Source organism: Notolabrus celidotus, chromosome 7, assembly GCF_009762535.1.
Source record: "Notolabrus celidotus isolate fNotCel1 chromosome 7, fNotCel1.pri, whole genome shotgun sequence".
NCBI lineage: Eukaryota > Metazoa > Chordata > Actinopteri > Labriformes > Labridae > Notolabrus > Notolabrus celidotus.
In genome coordinates, this window is record NC_048278.1 from 33,082,324 (window position 1) to 33,099,779 (window position 17,456).

General features: G+C 39.3%; 1 protein-coding gene across 1 annotated transcript in view; it reads right to left on the reverse strand.

Annotated features, from left to right (window-relative positions):
- Positions 1–17,456, reverse strand: part of cacna1ia (calcium voltage-gated channel subunit alpha1 Ia) — a 427,222-nt gene that overhangs the window by 97,403 nt on the left and 312,363 nt on the right. Inside the window, exons 21-25 of the mRNA XM_034687815.1 lie at positions 16,717–16,840; positions 15,948–16,016; positions 5,253–5,431; positions 2,246–2,372; positions 165–290 (exon numbers count right to left, since the gene is read on the reverse strand). Coding sequence (XP_034543706.1) covers positions 165–290; positions 2,246–2,372; positions 5,253–5,431; positions 15,948–16,016; positions 16,717–16,840 — 625 coding nt within the window. The remainder of the gene's footprint in view (positions 1–164; positions 291–2,245; positions 2,373–5,252; positions 5,432–15,947; positions 16,017–16,716; positions 16,841–17,456) is intronic.

The following is a 17,456-nucleotide window of genomic DNA, read 5'->3' on the forward strand; positions in this document are numbered from 1 at the left end:
CTTATTATTCCAGTCTTCTTCACGGTATAGCAGAAACTGTGTCATATAGAGTCGGCTGAGCATTAACATTATAATCATGCCTTTGTGCAACATTGTTTGTGTTTTTAATTCAGAGTGAATATGTTCAAAGAAATCCTAGCAGGATGTGTTTTTCTTTCTCGTACCTGTCCAAGGTTGTCAAAGTTGTATTTGTGGTGAACCCAGCGATAGTTGGCAGCCACACAGTCGGATTTGTTTGTAATGTTCTTCACGTCGAAGCCCACACAGTAGAAGAACTTCCCTTTGAAGAGCTGGTGAAGACAGACACACACAGAGAGGGAAATGAGAAACGGAGCCACACAAAGATACGTTTTGATGGAGTCATGACAAGCCTTGTTTGGTGCCTCTACTTTCATGCAGCTTTTGATGGAATTTCATAATTAGCTTCTGAAACTTGTGTTTGGGTGAAGTCTGACTGAAAACTGGGAAAGCACTTGATATCAACAGTGTGGTTATTTCCTCCTGAGTGGAGATGCTTTTAATTCCCAATCGAACCGAAGACATCAAAGAGGGGGGAGATTAGAATAATGCATACGAGTGGATGCAGAGAGAATAATAACCTGAAGTGATGCTGGGACTGATGACTAGATACCAAAGAACATACAGGACTGTGGTGATGGAATAAAAAAGCATCAGGTTAGCTGTGTGTTAGCCAGTCCTTTAAACTTACCTGTATATAGGAGGACATGTATATTATAGAGGGGACTAATTGGGGGGAAATTTGAAGTTGAAAAGTTTATGTGTACATGCATTATGATAACCAAAATGTAGAAAATAACCAGCTGTTTGTACAGATATTTGCATATGGCTTCTCAAGAAACCTTTCATGTTAGAAAATAAATCAACTTCTGGGATTCAAATCCACTTTGGTCTGCAATATCAAGCTCTAAAACCCAAGTTACACCAACATGTGCCGTACATTGTTACTGTATGCTACCAGTAAGGATGTGGATCATTATATTAATAGCTGCAGAGATAATTGAACACCAAACTTCTTTTCTTTTTGGCTGAATTTTTGCACGCTGATGTGATACGTCGTTTTTGTGCTGGGAGTGCCCACGGCCTCAATTGCAGAGCGCTTCTCACCAGTGTTTACTGTTGCTAGATTATGGAAGTTGTGCCAAAGCACTCCCACTTCCCTAAGAAGTGACCATTAAGTCTGTTTTAAAATTATCTGTACACTTCATTCTTGCTTTCATTCAATTGCATTTCATCAAGAAACTGTAAAAACGATTGTTGAAATCGTGTCATTGCATTAGCAGCAGCTCTAAACTTGGAAATTGTACCATGAAAAAACAAGTGTGACTTCCGCCATTGTTGTTGACAAAATTGATATCAGAAGTCCCGCCCCTTCTTGATTCTGATTGGTTGGTGATCAAGAAGTGATATTGATGAGAGTGGTGATGTTCCAGAAGTTGAACTGAACACTCAAATTTGGTTTGGATGAGAAATCTAAGATGCCAGCTTGAAAAGCGTTATTGGACACAACACCTTACTTCTATTTTTGTTGGATTTAGCTCTTTTAGCTAACTTAGCCCTACTGTGTGAAAATAATCTAACAGTAGGAGCAAACAGGGGTGCAGCTAGAGATTTAGGCCCCATGGAAGAACATCACATTGGGTCCCACCACTTCACTACTGCAAGCGTTCCAATATTTTTAGAGCCCTGAGAATTGTCCCAACTTTTCTCCCCCATATGACGCCCCTGGGTAAGAGCAAGGCCTCAGCTCCTGTTCTCTTCAGCAATATCTTAGTTTTTTTGTTTGCAATTTTTGATCAACAGATAATGTATGAGTATAACTCTGGGTCAGGGAAAACTTTTGATCCGCTTTTATTCTCATAAGCATTAAAACATGGAGAACATGAAGAATGTATCATGGTTTTAGGACAGAGGTGATGCTGGCTTCAAATTTAAAATGAGCACACTTTTCAAAAAGTATAACATGTGTCAGTTTCAACACTTGTTGCACTGTTTTCACTTGAATATCCAACCATCCATTTTCATCCACTTTTCCAAAATCGGGTTTGGAAACTTAAATATGGGATTTAAAAGTTTTGCAAGGCATTAAATTCTGATTTTTACACAGCATCAAACTTTTATGGAATTGGAGCTGCATTTTCACAGACCTCATTGAAGGATTGATTTCCATAATTAATGCAGGAAAAAAATCAAAGACTCAGCATATCAATCAACTCTGACAGTTTACCTGAACACCAAGAATGCCAAAGATGATGAAGAAGGCACAGCAGATGAGGACGATGTTGCCGATGGGCTTGAGAGACGTGATGAGAGTCTCGACTACCAACTTCAGTCCGGGAGCCCTGCTGATCACCCTGCAGGAGAGAGAGAGGAGACATACGGAGAGAGAGAGAGAAGGGGGGCAAAGAATGGAGAGAATGAGATACAAAGACAGAGAAACAAACAGACATGATCAAGCCTTGAGTGTAACACCGGCTGTATTAAGATGTTTGAGTCAGTATGAAAAGCAACTATGAAAAAGCAGCTGTGTGGAGGATTTGTAGCAGCAGGCGGGATCAGATTCAACGACATTTCCTTTATAATAAGATGTTTCAAATGTTCTTAATATTTAGGAAACAACACAAGAAGATACATTAGTCTCTACCTGAGGAAGATTGTAGGTTCCCATGATGCATTCGTGATAACAGCTCTGTAAGTTTGTATTCATGCCTAACACCACTTCAGTTGAATCCAGCGTGAGCTCCCTGAACCAAACTTAGCCAGCTGCCACCGTCTCAGCTATGTCCCTAACTTCCCTGTCAGCTCATGTCAGGCACTGAATGGTTAGAAATAATACCTTTAAGAAGCAGTTCTCAACCTGGGGCTCAGGGGCCCCTGAGGAGGTCACCAGACAGTTCTAAAGTGTCATGAAATGATTAATGGAAAGGGAAGTGATTTTATGTGATGAATAGGGTTCAGCTTGTCATTCGACTGACTTAATGGACAATTTAACCTCCTGATGTTTTTACAAGTTATTCACATGAAACAGAAAAGATTCACTCCTTCAATGGAATTATAATGTCTTATAAATAACATGTTTGAAACCAGTCTTGATGGGTCGGGAGCCAAAATGTGACCTCTGTCTTAATGCTACATCACCTAGTCTCAGCAGATGTGTGTCTAACATGAGCCTGGTCCTGCTCGAGGTTTCTACCTGTTAAAGGAAGTTTGTCCTTGCCACTGTAACTTGCTAAATGCTGCAAAGTGCTCTGCTCATGGTGGATTAAGATGAGATCAGACTGAGTCCTGTCTGTAGGATGGGACTGGATCTTATCCTGTCTTGATGTCGGGTCTTTGTTAATAATGGAACATAGAGAACGGTCTAGACCTGCTCTGTTTGGAAAGAGTCTGAGGATGAGATTTGTTGTGATTTGGTGCTGTATAAATAAAGATTGTTCTCCTATCAAATCCAGTTACAGTGTGTGTCTCTAACGTACCTGCATTTAATGCATTCCAGTCTTATATTGCCTTCAGTAGCTGCCTGAGATTGTCAAGGAGCACTTTATTTATCTTCAAGACATATATAGCCACTTAAAGTTTCTAATTAGCTTAGCTTCAAGTCTGGAAAACAAAGAACACCTCTGGCCTAGTATCATGTGACCAACCAAAACAAGCACCTGGCTCTATTTCGTCTCTATCTGATAAGCTCAGCTACAGAGTGATGCCTGTAGCTTCACATTTAACAGTCAGCTATGAGTGTTACATCAAGAATCTATATCTAACCTGAAGTAAGGAAGCATATATCCTACAACAAGTCATCTTCATTGACTGATATGAACAAATCCCACTCGACATCACCCCTCTGGTTTTATGGATTGATGTTTGACAGTTCAGTCAATGCTGTGTTGGGTTCTTTGGAGTGAGAGATCACCACAGTTTAAAGGCTGCGTACACACTGCAACACGTCTGCTCAATCACAAGGTTGCCATGTCTGAACGCATATCCTGCTCTGACAGGTGTTTTGCTCGATATGGGAGCACGGTTTGCAGAGAAAGCATGAAGCAGTATTAGAGAGGATGTGACACTAGTGATTGAGGTGATAACATGTCAGGGAAATCTTTACCAAGGCAGCATATCAGATCCGAGTTATTTTTCTCGTTAGCTTTCATATGATCACAATTTTTGATTTTTGCAACCACTGTAGACTCCCTTCAGGCCGCCAAAGGGAATGCAGGTTCAAGACCATGAGGATCATGTACCAAAAGCTAGAACAAAGACCCACAGTGAGGCAGCTTTTTATCATCATGGCCCACGCCTGTGGCACACCCTACCTGAAGATTTGAGGGCTGCACAGAGCATCAACATTTTTAAAGCAAACTCAAGACCGACCTTTTTAGTCTCGCTTTTAACTAAGTTTTACAACAGTTTTATTTTACCTTACTTTATTTATTTATTTATTTATTTATTTATTATCTAGTTCAAATTTTAGTCACTTTTTATATATTGACTTATTTATTTATTTACTTATTTATTTATTTATTTATTGTCTTGATCAAATTTGTGTCACTTTTTTATTTATTTATTTATTTATTTATTTATTTATTTATTTATTATCTAGTTCAAATTGTAGTCACTTTTTATTTATTGTATTTTATTTTATTCATGTATTATCTTGTTCAAAGTTTAGTCACTTTTTATTTATTTTATTTATGTTTTTATTTATGTATGTATGTATTTATTTATCTATTTATTTATTATCTAGTTAGAATTTTAGTAACTTTTTATTCATTTTATTGTATCTATTTATTTATTCTAAGTATAGCATCTTATTGTCTTTTAATGGTTTAATATTTTAGTGTTTTATTATTTTAGATATGTATTTTATTTTGGTGAGTTTAATTTCCTGTGTTGAGTTTTAACATCTTATGTTACCTCCAGTGTTTCCTTATTAGGATATCATGAGAGCGTTAATTAAGTTCGTTCAGCAACTTCTTTTTTATTTTTCATTTATTTTATTTTTTTTGTTATTATTATTGTTGTTGCATATATTGTGTTCTTAACCTTAGGATTGTGGGGTGGGTTTGGAGTTGGGCTGGGGTTGGGATCAGGATAGGGTTTTTTATTTTTATATATATGTCTCTTCTTTGAATGTATTCTATTTTAAGTTGTTTTTATGTACAGCATTTTGTGTTACAATGTCATTGTATGAAAAGCGCTTTATAAATAAAGTCTGATTAATAGAAGACACTTTTCACCTGAGGGGGCGTAGCGTCCTGAGCAGCCTGAGGACCCGGAGGACCCCGAGGATCTTAGCCCCGCCCGCCATCGACACCACGATGTCGATCAGGGAGACGAACACGAGGAAACCGTCCAGGATATTCCAGCTGCTCCTCAGATAGGCTTTCTCCCCCAGGTACAGACCCATGGACACCACCTGGAGAGATGAATGGAGAGAGAGAGGAAGGATCACACACAGGTACAGCACAAGAGGCTAGATGACACATACACATACACACACACACACACACACACACACACACACACACACACACACACACACACACACACACACACACACTCTTTGATATTCAGATTCCTTATTTAGCCGCTCAAACAGCTATTTCATTTCATGTCAGCTGCTTCCAGGAGTGGAGGACAGGAGAGCAGACATTTGAAAATCACAAAGATGAAAGTGTCAAATAAATACAGGAGGAGAGAGAGAGAGGTGTGTGATTGAGCGAGAGCACGGGGAAATCCATAAGAGTTAAATTTCCTGGGATTATAATGGAAAGAAGGAGGAGAAGACAAGAAACAGCTCCTAAACCCCTGATGAGAAAGTGAATGTTCAAAGGGGAAGAGGAATAACAGACAAGGAGAGGAATAAAGGGAAGACGACAGGAGGGGGAAAGGAAAGGCGATTAAACTGAGAAGCGAGTCTTCTCCATTTTTCAGGGAGCAAGGGAAAATCTTCACGCTAAATTAAACTTCATGCTCTTTTGGAATGATGAATCCACAGTGAAATTTAAGTCCTGTGGATTTGTTTTAGCTGTTAACCAGCTTTTATTTTGGCGGTGCGTTTCGCTGACTGTGCAGGAATTGAGGGAAAAGTAGATGATTAGAATTTAAGACGAATTATTCTCAGGGAAAGCTTTACTCTGTTTAAAGGGTACAGTATTTTGGACTGCTGACTTTGCAGATTGACCTAAATCCTCTTAAATCACAAACTTCTACTGTATGCACTAAACTCACAAGCTGCTCCACCATGCATGAGAAAAGAGCGTGATGTAAGCTGCAAACAACAACCAGCTACAGCTCGATGAGAGGTCTCGCCTTCTACTGGAGCCCGAATGGGGACTGCACCAGTATCAGGGAAGGGGGAGGAGGAGATTCTGGCAAGAAAATGGTTGAATGAGGGTGAGAGAGATCAACAATTTTGTGGAAACAGAGAGACAGCTATCAGGGAGAGGAGCGAGAAATGGAAGTAAGGGGCGGAGAGGAGAGGCAGAAAAGCTAACCAAAGTGAAGACGAGAAAGTTTCAGGGAATCAAAAAGAGCCGAAAGGTTGGAGGGAAAGTGGCATGGCAGATGTTTCGATGTCATTTGTCATCTGCTGAGTGCTTTCATGGCAATAACAACCTGGTGTGGCTGTCATGTCTTGTGGAAACAGAGCTGTCAGAGCTGCAGCGTGTGCCACTAAAGAGAGGGAGAAGTCGGTGGAACAATGGAAAAAATCTGGGGATGTTGGAGAAGCGTTGGTGGTGTTGATGCATCTGTTTGGGAACATCCCACAAACATAAAGACGCCATGATGCTGCAGAACAAGCCACTTGAAATGTATCCTTTGTGTTTACTAGTAGGAATCTGCAGGCTCCAAAACATGCTCACAGTATGACTGATTTAAATTTCAAATATGTCAAATTGTACGAAACACAGATTCTGGATTTCAGTGCAATGCAATCCACTTCTGCCATTGCAATGCCACTGAAAAAATCCCTCATAAAGCTTCAACCAGAGGAGCTCCCAAAGGTTCTGATACTGTTAAAAAATGTGCTCCCATTCATAGTGTAGAGGAAGCAGCCACTCTGTGTGCAAAGCATGCTGGGATAGCTACAAGGACCAGGCTGGCAGCATCACTTTTTAACATATTCAGTAGATACACCTTGTGGAGTGCTTGTTCAATTGAAAATACTGAAATGACAAGTGGGCAGCAAAGGTAGGTGGCTTGACTCTAGGTGATTGGTTGAGGGTAGTGGTTCTGTACCTCACAACTAGAAAAGTTAATATAGGCTGAGCTTTATTACTGTACTAGGAGCTTACAAGTTTGCAAACTCCAAATGGTGAAAACCAATAGCACTAGAGAGAGCTACAACACTGAACTGAAACATGCAGGAAGACAGTTTAAACCAAGCAGCAAACTCCGGTCTTAAAATATGAAGCCGATGCCAAAGTGCCAAAAACTGCAGTTCAATGAGTGTCCACTTGAGGCTGGCTGCAGAAACGCTGGAAACCACATACACACTAATTAAAAAAAAAAAAAATCTTTACAGCAGAAATAAACATGTTTACAGCCTGGCTTAAAAAACAGTTAAGGTCTGAAGAGCTCTTTTCACATCGACACACACTGTACGGCAGGGGTTCCCAAACTTTTCAGCCCGTGAAACCCAAAACATAGGTACCAAAGACTTGCGACCCCCACTGTCCCTTGAAGTTATTTAATGTGGCTTCATTTAGCTGGTCTGTAAAAAATCAGCCTACCTATAGCATGTGTCTGTGTTTCCTGTGCCATTATGAATGAACCTGCTGCTACTGATGCTTTTGATGATTAACTGTTCACTAACCCTAAACTTAGTCATCAGGCAACAAAGAAAGGCGCATTAAATTTTCTATTTTCAAGGTTTTATTTAAAATTTTGCTAATATTTTTGTCTATATTTTTTACTATAATGGGCAAATTGTACTATTTTTAGATAACTTAAAAAAAACAAAAAACTTGGAAGACATCTCATGACCCCCTATTTGTGTCTCGCGACCCCCCAGGTAGTCCCAACCCACACTTTGGGAACCCCTGCTGTACGTGATGAATTTTTTTATAACTTGTTATTTTTTAAGATATTAAACTTAGAAGTTTTGCCCAAATAAGGGCGTGGCTCACATGATTGACAGGTGGGCACCCTGTAGCTGTTAGCAAAAAGGCTAAAGGCCCGCCTCTTTACCTCACACTAGCTCGACAGAAGTTAGTAGGTTGAGTTCAGAATTCCCAATATGGCTCCTGCCAATGGTGGGCTTCAGAAACAGGTGGTCGACATCATGGATAGCCTACTACATCCATTTATTACACAGTCTGTGGTTCAAACCTATTTCCCCTTTAGAGACCCCCCCAAAAAAGACTGCTTCTTGCGTAAAGGTGCATCTTTTATCATCAGTTATTTTTCCATGTAATTAAATTGGTTTGTTTCATGTCCATACTGCTGTAGAAAGATTTGAATTTGACTTTCAACTCAATGTAAACATTGAGAACCCACATGTAGTTGGTTTCCATCTACTGAACCCTGATGTGTTCAAGGCTTGATTTTCCTAACAGGTCACCAAACTGGGCTTTAGTCTGCATTATGTAGAAATGACAGTAAAGTGAACTCAAGACTTTGCCTCTGAGGAGGGATGTGAAAACTCTTCTTAATGGCTTTACTACTTCCTCCGTCTTCTTCTAAGATATCCTCTTTGGAAAGTGTTCACTTCCTGTGTTTGACGGTGTGATGTTGAAATGAAATATCTGCATCCAAATGGGGACCTGTACCTTTTGTTCCCTCTGTGCAAACACTAAGTGAAGGCAGCATTAAGAGCTCAGTCTGTTTTAGGAATTCTCATTTGATATTTTTATTAGATTTACTGAGTGCACCCTGTTACTTTGCACTCTCTTACTTCACCCTCTCCACTTTCACCAAAATGCCTCCATGAAACTGCTGGAAGCCCTGAACAGCCTTATCAACCTGCGAAGACGACCACGACCGTCAGCAGTTACTCAGAGTGAGTGAGTGACATTATCAGCATCAGTGGAGAGAGCGTGATTAGTGCTATGCTAACTGTTGTCAGGATATCCCAACTCTATAGAAGTAATGTAAAGTCTGGGAGTGAATCAGAGACATGAAAGGAAGAGGAATGGGGTGAAATGTGTGGAAGAAAACTAAGACTCGCGATAACGGGAGTGAATGATGAGGAAAGAGAAAGACAGCCATGCATCAGAAAACTAACAAAGTAGAAGTCTGCAGAACTCCAGATAGCTTTGTTTGGGGAACACAGTCACTCCATGTCGTTTGAGGGTTAACAAGATAAAGAACTTCATCTGTCTTCTGTGAGATCTGCACAGCAACAAGTCCCTGTCACATTCTTTAGGATTGGTCTTTTGTCATACTTCGACAGCCCGTATAGCGAATTATAATACATCTGCTCTGTTATTAATAGCAGCCAGCTATATTGAAGCACCGTCGGGACCATTGGGATGCCATGGAGCCCCCATTAGGCAGATCAAATATGGCCATGATACAACATGATGCATGGGAAATCAATAGCAGGTTGATGCCAGCGCTATCATCAAAGCCTGCTCCTCTCCACTCACACTACAAGCTGTCCTCTGGCTGACGGTGCCAGTGTGTCACATTAAATTCCAGTTTAGATTACATTCAAACCCCATTTGCAAAATCACGGTGCAAGGATATGTGGCAATTATTGTACTTGTCGCTTTAGTGGTATTTTTGCACTCTGATGTCAAAGATGGGATTTAGAGAGCTTACATTGCCAATGAAGGATTTCAAATTGTTGTCCTTTGAACCCTTTACGCCAACTGTGTTGACTTTGGAACTACCTCCCTGAGGAGATAAGGCTCGCAGAGTCAGTGACATCTTTAAAATCTCTTCTTGAAACCCATTTTTACAGACTTGCACTTTGGGTCCTCCACTTTTTGTCTTTTGCGCGCCATGACAAAGCTGAGACTGAATTTGTGCATTATACCTCGTCAAGGTGTTTTCAGGGGGAAGTAAAAGCTGGTTGTTTGGCCACAGGCAAACTGTGAGGATGTGAATAATGCAGGACCTCATCAGCTGCATTTTGGGTTTTTGCATCCTAAGATTTGAGTATATTATTTTAATTTTATTCTACCTCTATGTTACCAGGAATATTTCCATTGAGATACAAAGTACCTTTTACAAAAGAGTCCTGGCCAAGACAGCAGCATCAAAAGTTTCACAAAGAGAACAAGACAATAAAAATAACAAGTAACTATTATTTATTTTCCGTTGCTTAGCGCCGCTCAAGTGGCTGCTTGTTGCAGCAGCTCTCTCTTTGTTGTTATTTTTTCGATTTTTTTTCATATCTGTTTAGTTCCCTTTGTATTTGGAGCCTATCATGAATTTTAATGACTCATTTGTTGGCCATGGACACCAAACTGGCTACGTTTGCAGTGGTGTTTTTGCTGTTTTTGTTCCTGTGTGTGTCCGGAGATCCTGTTTAACCATGGTCGCATTGTTTACATATGAGATCAGCTGTTAGCAGCCCGTAGCTTGTCGATGCTAAACGATGCTAGGTTCAATGTTACCTGCGAGCTTAGGAGATGGAGGCAAGGACGACGTGCTGGTACTGAGGTGCAAACTAAGAAAGACGACATCGACCTGTCCTTCCACCCACCGTTATGGGGAATGTAAGATCTATCTACGATAAGGTGGACGAGCTAACCCAGCACCAGAGGGAATACTGGCAGAGTAGCATCATGCTAACAGAGCTAACACCAAACATGAACGCCACATTGGAAGGATTTCACCTGCTGTGGGCGGACAGGATACAGGAGAGCAAGACTGAACTAACTGGGGAAGAAGGCCAGTTCAGTCCTGGACCCTGTGGAGGTGGTGGCTGACAGGAGAATTATGGCCAAGCTGTCACCTCTGATGGACTTTTTTTTTTTTCCTATATATATTCTTGCTGCTGTAACTCCATGAATGTCCCAGTTGTGGGACGAATAAAGGAGTATCTTAACTTATCTTATAAAAAACTGCACATTTGTAGGCTTATGTTGTCATTTTGTTCACTTGTGCATTGTCATCTTTACAATGACATGGTTGTACGAATTGTACTAACAGAATATATTGGACAATGTACACCTGCAAAATCAGTCAAAAATGAATATAAAGTTAAAAGGAAAAAGAAGACACGGTGATGTGCAGAATCCTAAACCAGAAACAAACTGCATTGCAGCATGGTAGTCAATTACAGATATCTGGGCTGTATAAAACATTGGTTTCCTAGTTTTTAAAAGAAAAGTATATTTAAATTCTGACTAACAGACTAGTCATCAGGTAAGAGGACACTCGGAAAACAGTGCAAATTGAGTCTGTGGGTAAATGATGCCAAACTGGTTGCAGAGTGGGGCTAATGTTAGCAGAGCTAGCACCCCCAGTCTTCTGTCCTCCTTGCATGTTAACGTCCACATGCTTTATTATTCATTGCCCAGGCTGAGTGGCTGTATGCCAGTTTAACCAGACACAGCCTACACAAAACTTTAATATCATGATCTTGATCAAAATACTGCTAACCTGTGCCATGTTATGAGATCTGTCATCTGTGTTTGTTTACATATCGGTAGTAGAGCATAACAACATTATGACAGTTAACTGGAGCCCTTGGTAGTGGTTCATGTCTGTGCTACAGCTTAGACATTACATATGACTGGCATTATGGGCCTTCAGTTATAAAAAAAAAACTAATGATCTGTTTACCTTATTAACAAGTCTGGTGCCTTCTAACAAGGGCATCTATAAGTAGACTAAACATGCAAATCTCTACATCTTTTCCCAACCTCGACAAAGAGCAACGAGTGCTAAAAGTGAGACATTAAAACATGCTGAGATGATTAAAAAAAGCTTAGTCATGGCTAAAGGAGGATTCACAAATGAGCCAAGAGAGAGGGAGCGAGAGGGAGGGGGTGGAAGAATAGCCAGATCTACATTCTTCTCTTTGTTTCTAATTAGAAACTTTTGTTCAAGGTCAGACTCCCAGGTGCAGGTTACACTGTTTACACCGACCACCACCGCTCATGTTCAAGTGCATTGGTGTTTACGTGTGTGAGTTAGTGTGAGTGTGTGTGTGTGTGTTTGTGTGTGTGGGTGATGGCAGGAAATAAGGTGGAGGCCTCAGTGATTGAGTGCGTCTGGGGGAGGAAACTCTGTTTAATTAGTGCCTCCTCAGAGAGTGATCAGACTGACCAGCAGATTAAGTGCAGCAGGTGGAGGAAGAGGAGAGGGAGGGGGTGAAGAGGGACAGAGGGTGCACTAAAGTGTAAGTGATGTGGTTTAGTCATGTGTTGACAAAAATGTAAAAACAAAAAGCACTGCAGAAAATCATCACGACGAATTCAAGAATTCATGTTTTTTTGTTTGTTTTTTTACAATTACTGGCGCCACATGGTGAGATTAAAGAACAGCACATTACTTTACCCCGTAGAGCTAGGAAGGGAATATGTGCAGCTTTAAGTAAACAAGTGGTATTATGAAAATAATGTGTCAGTTATGCATTCACAAAATAATCAAATTATTCATTATTAAACTTATATTTTCTACAATAATAACCAAATCTAAAGAATATATTTTAAATAATAAAATAGATACAATAATAATAATACTAATACTAATAATTATATTAAATACATTATATATAAAAATTATATATTATATATAATATTATGCATATATAAAATAATCAAATTATTTATTATTAAATGTATTTTTTTTCAATAACCAAATCTTTCAAATAATAAAATAAATACAATGATAATATTAATACTGACCACTATAATAATAATAATAATAATAATAATGATAACACTGATACTAATGTTATTATTATTATTATTAGTAGTAGTAGTAGTAGTAGTAGTAGTAGTAGTAGTAGAAGTAGTAGTAGTAGACATATTCTAATTAGTATAATTAGAATTATATATACATAACCAACAACAACAACAACCAACACCACCTCCTTCACCACCACCACCACCACCACCACCACCATCATCATCATCATCATCATCATTTTTATAAGCTGAAAATGCAGCTAGAGACGGGCTAAGGATTATTGAAAGCTTGCACAATAGCATACATTAAACAAAGACAGCAATGAGATTACTATAGTGCCAATATTAGAGCTGGATGATTTGCAGTTTTACTTGAATGCTAAAGCACAGTGAATAAATGTAATAAAAGCAAGTGATTAATTATGAAAGTCAGGGTGCAAGCAATGAATCAAAAGAGCATTTCTCCATCATCACAGAAGTGCAATGGCTCAGCCTTGACTGGGGTTGACCATCTTCTTGATTATTGTACCTCCACTGCAAGGTTACTATAGGTCAGTCTTTACAAAGTGCACACATTCCCATGTTAGGCGCTAACAAGTGCCTTTTGAAGGTAGAATCAAGTATGTAGTCAACTTTAAATCATTAACTGTATGAGTATATGTGTGCACAACTCTTCTGAGAGTTTAGACTTGTGCTTTGTTTAGAAGTATTCATGTTCAGGGCCTGTTGGAAGTCTTAATTCCAGTTTTTCCATACACAAAAAATGTTTCTCGACTTCATATGAAAGTATCTTTTTAAATGTACCATCTATGTCAGTCGTAGTCTGTCCTCCTGAAGAACAAACATGGTCTCTCCAAGCATCATTGTAAAGTTAACATCTATGTCGTGAGTTAGGAAATAAAAACTGTCACAAGTCTATTGAGACAAATGAGAGTGTAAGTGTGTTTGTACAACCACAGCTGAGATAAATCTCCTGTCCAAACACAAGTGGGAAGATGAGTACCCTGATTTTGTGACGGTTCAGTGACAGGACAAACACTTCATTATTGAGTAATTGCCACAGTCACAGTTTTCATTCAGCAGTGTAGAGTGGAAGTTGGAGCTACAGTGGAGCGATGGAAACACTTTCTCAGATAAGAAAAGTGAGCGGAGGGAGAGAGCCGGGACCACATCTGAAGCAGGGCACTGATAACGACGGAGCTTGGCTGATTAAATTACAAATGGGGGGAACAAAAGAGCAGCGAAAAATGATAAGAGGGGGATGAATATGAATTTAATCAAATGAGCGGGACGGAGGAGATAACGCAAATGAAAATGTGAGTGATCGGAAGACTGATGGAAGGAGAGGGAGTAAATAAAGATGAGAGGGTGAGGAAGCTCCAGAGGAGAAGGAAATATCAAACTGAGGGAGGTTCAACTCAGGGCCGGATGTGTGTATATGTGCACATTGGAACGCTGGATCTACATATCCCTGTGTTACGTGTGTCTTCATTATCCCCGGTCATAAATAAATCATTATAGGATTTCCACAAACGTGGAAAAGGCCCCAAGACACACAACGCTCATGATAATAAATGATGCCCTGTTTTCTGGACATCAGATTAATGGAATAAGAGGAGTATGTCCATGTGTGTGTTTGTGTGTGTTTGTGTGTGTGTGTGTGTTTGTCAATGGGAAGTCCAGGAGTAGCTAAAGGCCAGCTGAAGAGAGGGAGCCTTCTAATTAACTGCATTATCTAGCTGCCCATCACTAATGGGACCACAGCAAGCTGATTAAACCACGAGTTAAAGAGCAGTCAGGAGCCGAGGAGGGCTGAAGACAAGGGGGGAATGATGAAGAGTATAAAGCTGAGGAAAGAAGAAGGGCAGCAAATGGGAAATGAGGGTAAATGGGAAAATGATTGGAGTAAGAGAATAAGGTAATGTAGGAGAAATAAGTAGGACTGAGCAATTAAAATCCTTATTCTGACCTACAAAGCTCTTAATGGTCAATGGTACCCTAGAGCTCATAGTGCCTTATTACCTCTCTAGAACACTACGCTCCCAACAGTCATACCTAAAGTCTCTAAAAGTAGTATGGGAGGTAGAGCCTACAGTTATTAGGCACCTCTCCTTTGGAATCATCTACCAGTCAGGGTCCGGGAGGCAGACACCCTCTCTACTTTTAAGAGTAGGCTTCAAACTTTCCTTTTTGATAAAGCTTATAGTTAGAGCTGGATCAGGCTTGGACCAGCTCTTAGTTATGCTGCTATAGGCTTAGACTGCCGGGGGAACTGACACACTTGGATCCCATCTCTCAAATCATGTCATCCTCACATTTACAATGTTACAATGTTACAATGTCATTTAGCAGACGCTTTTATCCAAAGCGACGTACATACGAGAACATTTAAAATCCAGGTCTGTAGCAGAGCATCTAAATTAAGGGTAGATCATGTTCTGTTGTTCTGGGTGCAGTTGTAGGTTTATTCTGTTTGTTTGTTTTTGTTTTGTTACTATTTTTACCTTTCGTATTAATTAATTAATTTAATCTATGTATTTATTTAATTATTTATTCATTCATATATTTATTTAAATATTAACCAATTTATTTTATTGTATTTTCATAATTATTATTTCTTTTTTTTCATCTATATTTATTTATTTAATTACATTTTTTTAATTATTATAATTATTTGTTATTATTATTATTATTATTATTCGGTTTTTTTTCATTAACTAATTTATTGACTTAACTACTTATTTTTGTTTTCTTTTATAATAAATAAATTGCTTAAGTTGATCTTCTGTATATAATGTGAACAAATTCAAATAAACAGATCTTTGAAAAAAATAAATAAAAATGAATAACCTGAAAATGTGTGATTGACAGCTTTAGCACATATTCATGGAGTATGTATTCAAGAATATCACAATGAACCTTGATTAGGGCTTCAAGAAGCTCTTCAAACTAGTCGTCAAATCATGCACACACAGACATGCAGTTAATCATCAAATTTTTTTTGCACTAGTGTCAAGGGAAGAGGAAGATGAAGAAGTGTATGTGGGACAACAACAGAAGAAGAAAGAGAGAAAGTTAAGAGTAAAAAAGGACTGGTAGAGAGAGGACAAGATATTTTACCTTCACAGTCATCTCAGCAACAAAGATGGCAGTGAAGATGTAGTTGGAAATTGTTAGAAACACCCGTTCCTGCAACAAAAGGAAAGAGAACAAAAAAGTGAGAGACACAAAAGAGCAAGAGTTCAAGAGGAACAATTAGAGAGACAAAAGAAGTTTTGGAAACACAGCTTGGGGAAAGTAAAATAATCTGCTGCACTTGGCACTTTAAAGCAGGATGTAAGAATCACTGTCAGTTCTGCTCCTTAGCTTCAGACTCCAAAAAGTTTAGTGGCATCGCTTTTCAGTGGATTTAATTAAATTTAAATCTTGTTGCCAAATTAAATGCCAAATCTGAAAGAGCTGTGGTGCTTTAATGCGAACGCTTCAGAGCTTTTGATTTAAAAAGTGCTTACAACTCAATATTTGCTCCTGCTTGACGAGAGGAAAGTTGTTTGATGCCAGGACGCAGCGAGTGCTTAAAGCAATGAAAGCGAATTAGCATTTTGAAGTAGATTAATTAATTTGAAGTAATTGCCTCCTAATAAATCATTTGGAGAAGTACGTTTTCTCAGACAAGAAACAACTTGTTTACAAGGAATTCAATATATTACTGCAACCACATTATTAACTGAGAATGTTCTCCTGTCAAATGACGGTTTCACTCTGAACATATTAAACATATTCAGAATCAAGATTAGCTTCAAAGATCACAATTTGTCACCCTTTTTTTTTATGGACAAACCATCTTAGAAGTGCTTTGTAAGAGGGGATATAAAACTGTAGCTCTCACCAGACTTCCCTGCAGTATCCTGGGCCTCTCCAGAGCCACTGTGATGCAGTTGAGGAAGATGAATGCCAGGACCACGTAGTCAAAGAGCTTATGGGCTATAATGGACTGGCAGAGCTGTCTGAACCTGTAAAGAAGAAGAAGCAGGGCTCAGGTTATAAAAGAAGATTGGATAAAATGCATGATGTGCTCAGAAATCTTTGAAGATTGTCTTTCATATAACAGGTATTTCGGATCTCATGCTGGGAGAACCTGTAATATATTCTGTGTGGTGATCTGAATATAACTGAAGACACTTAAAGCTCCTCTGAGGAATTTTTGGAGCACTTTGGCACTCCCGGTGGACAAAGTAGTACCTCTTATCACTTTGCTTATTTTGTACTGTGAATGTGTAAATAGTGTTTGTAACAAAAATCTCCACCTGTGTTTAAATGGTCTGGCACCGTCTTATTTATCAGGCCTTGTACAGCCTCACAGTACTTCCAGAGCACTTAGGTCATCAAACCAGCTGCTCCTGGCAGTACCTCGGTCCAGACTCTCTACTCGTGTGGACAGAGCCTTCTCAGTGGTGGCCCCAAAGCTGTGGAACAGCCTACCTTCCCAGGTTAGAGCTGCACAGTCTGTGGATCACTTTAAAACACTGCTGAAAACCTATCTTATCTCCTCGGCGATCAGTCTCAGCTGAACAAGAATCCTTGGCTTTTTACTTCTTTACTCTTTTTCTTTCCTAAATTGAGCTCTTA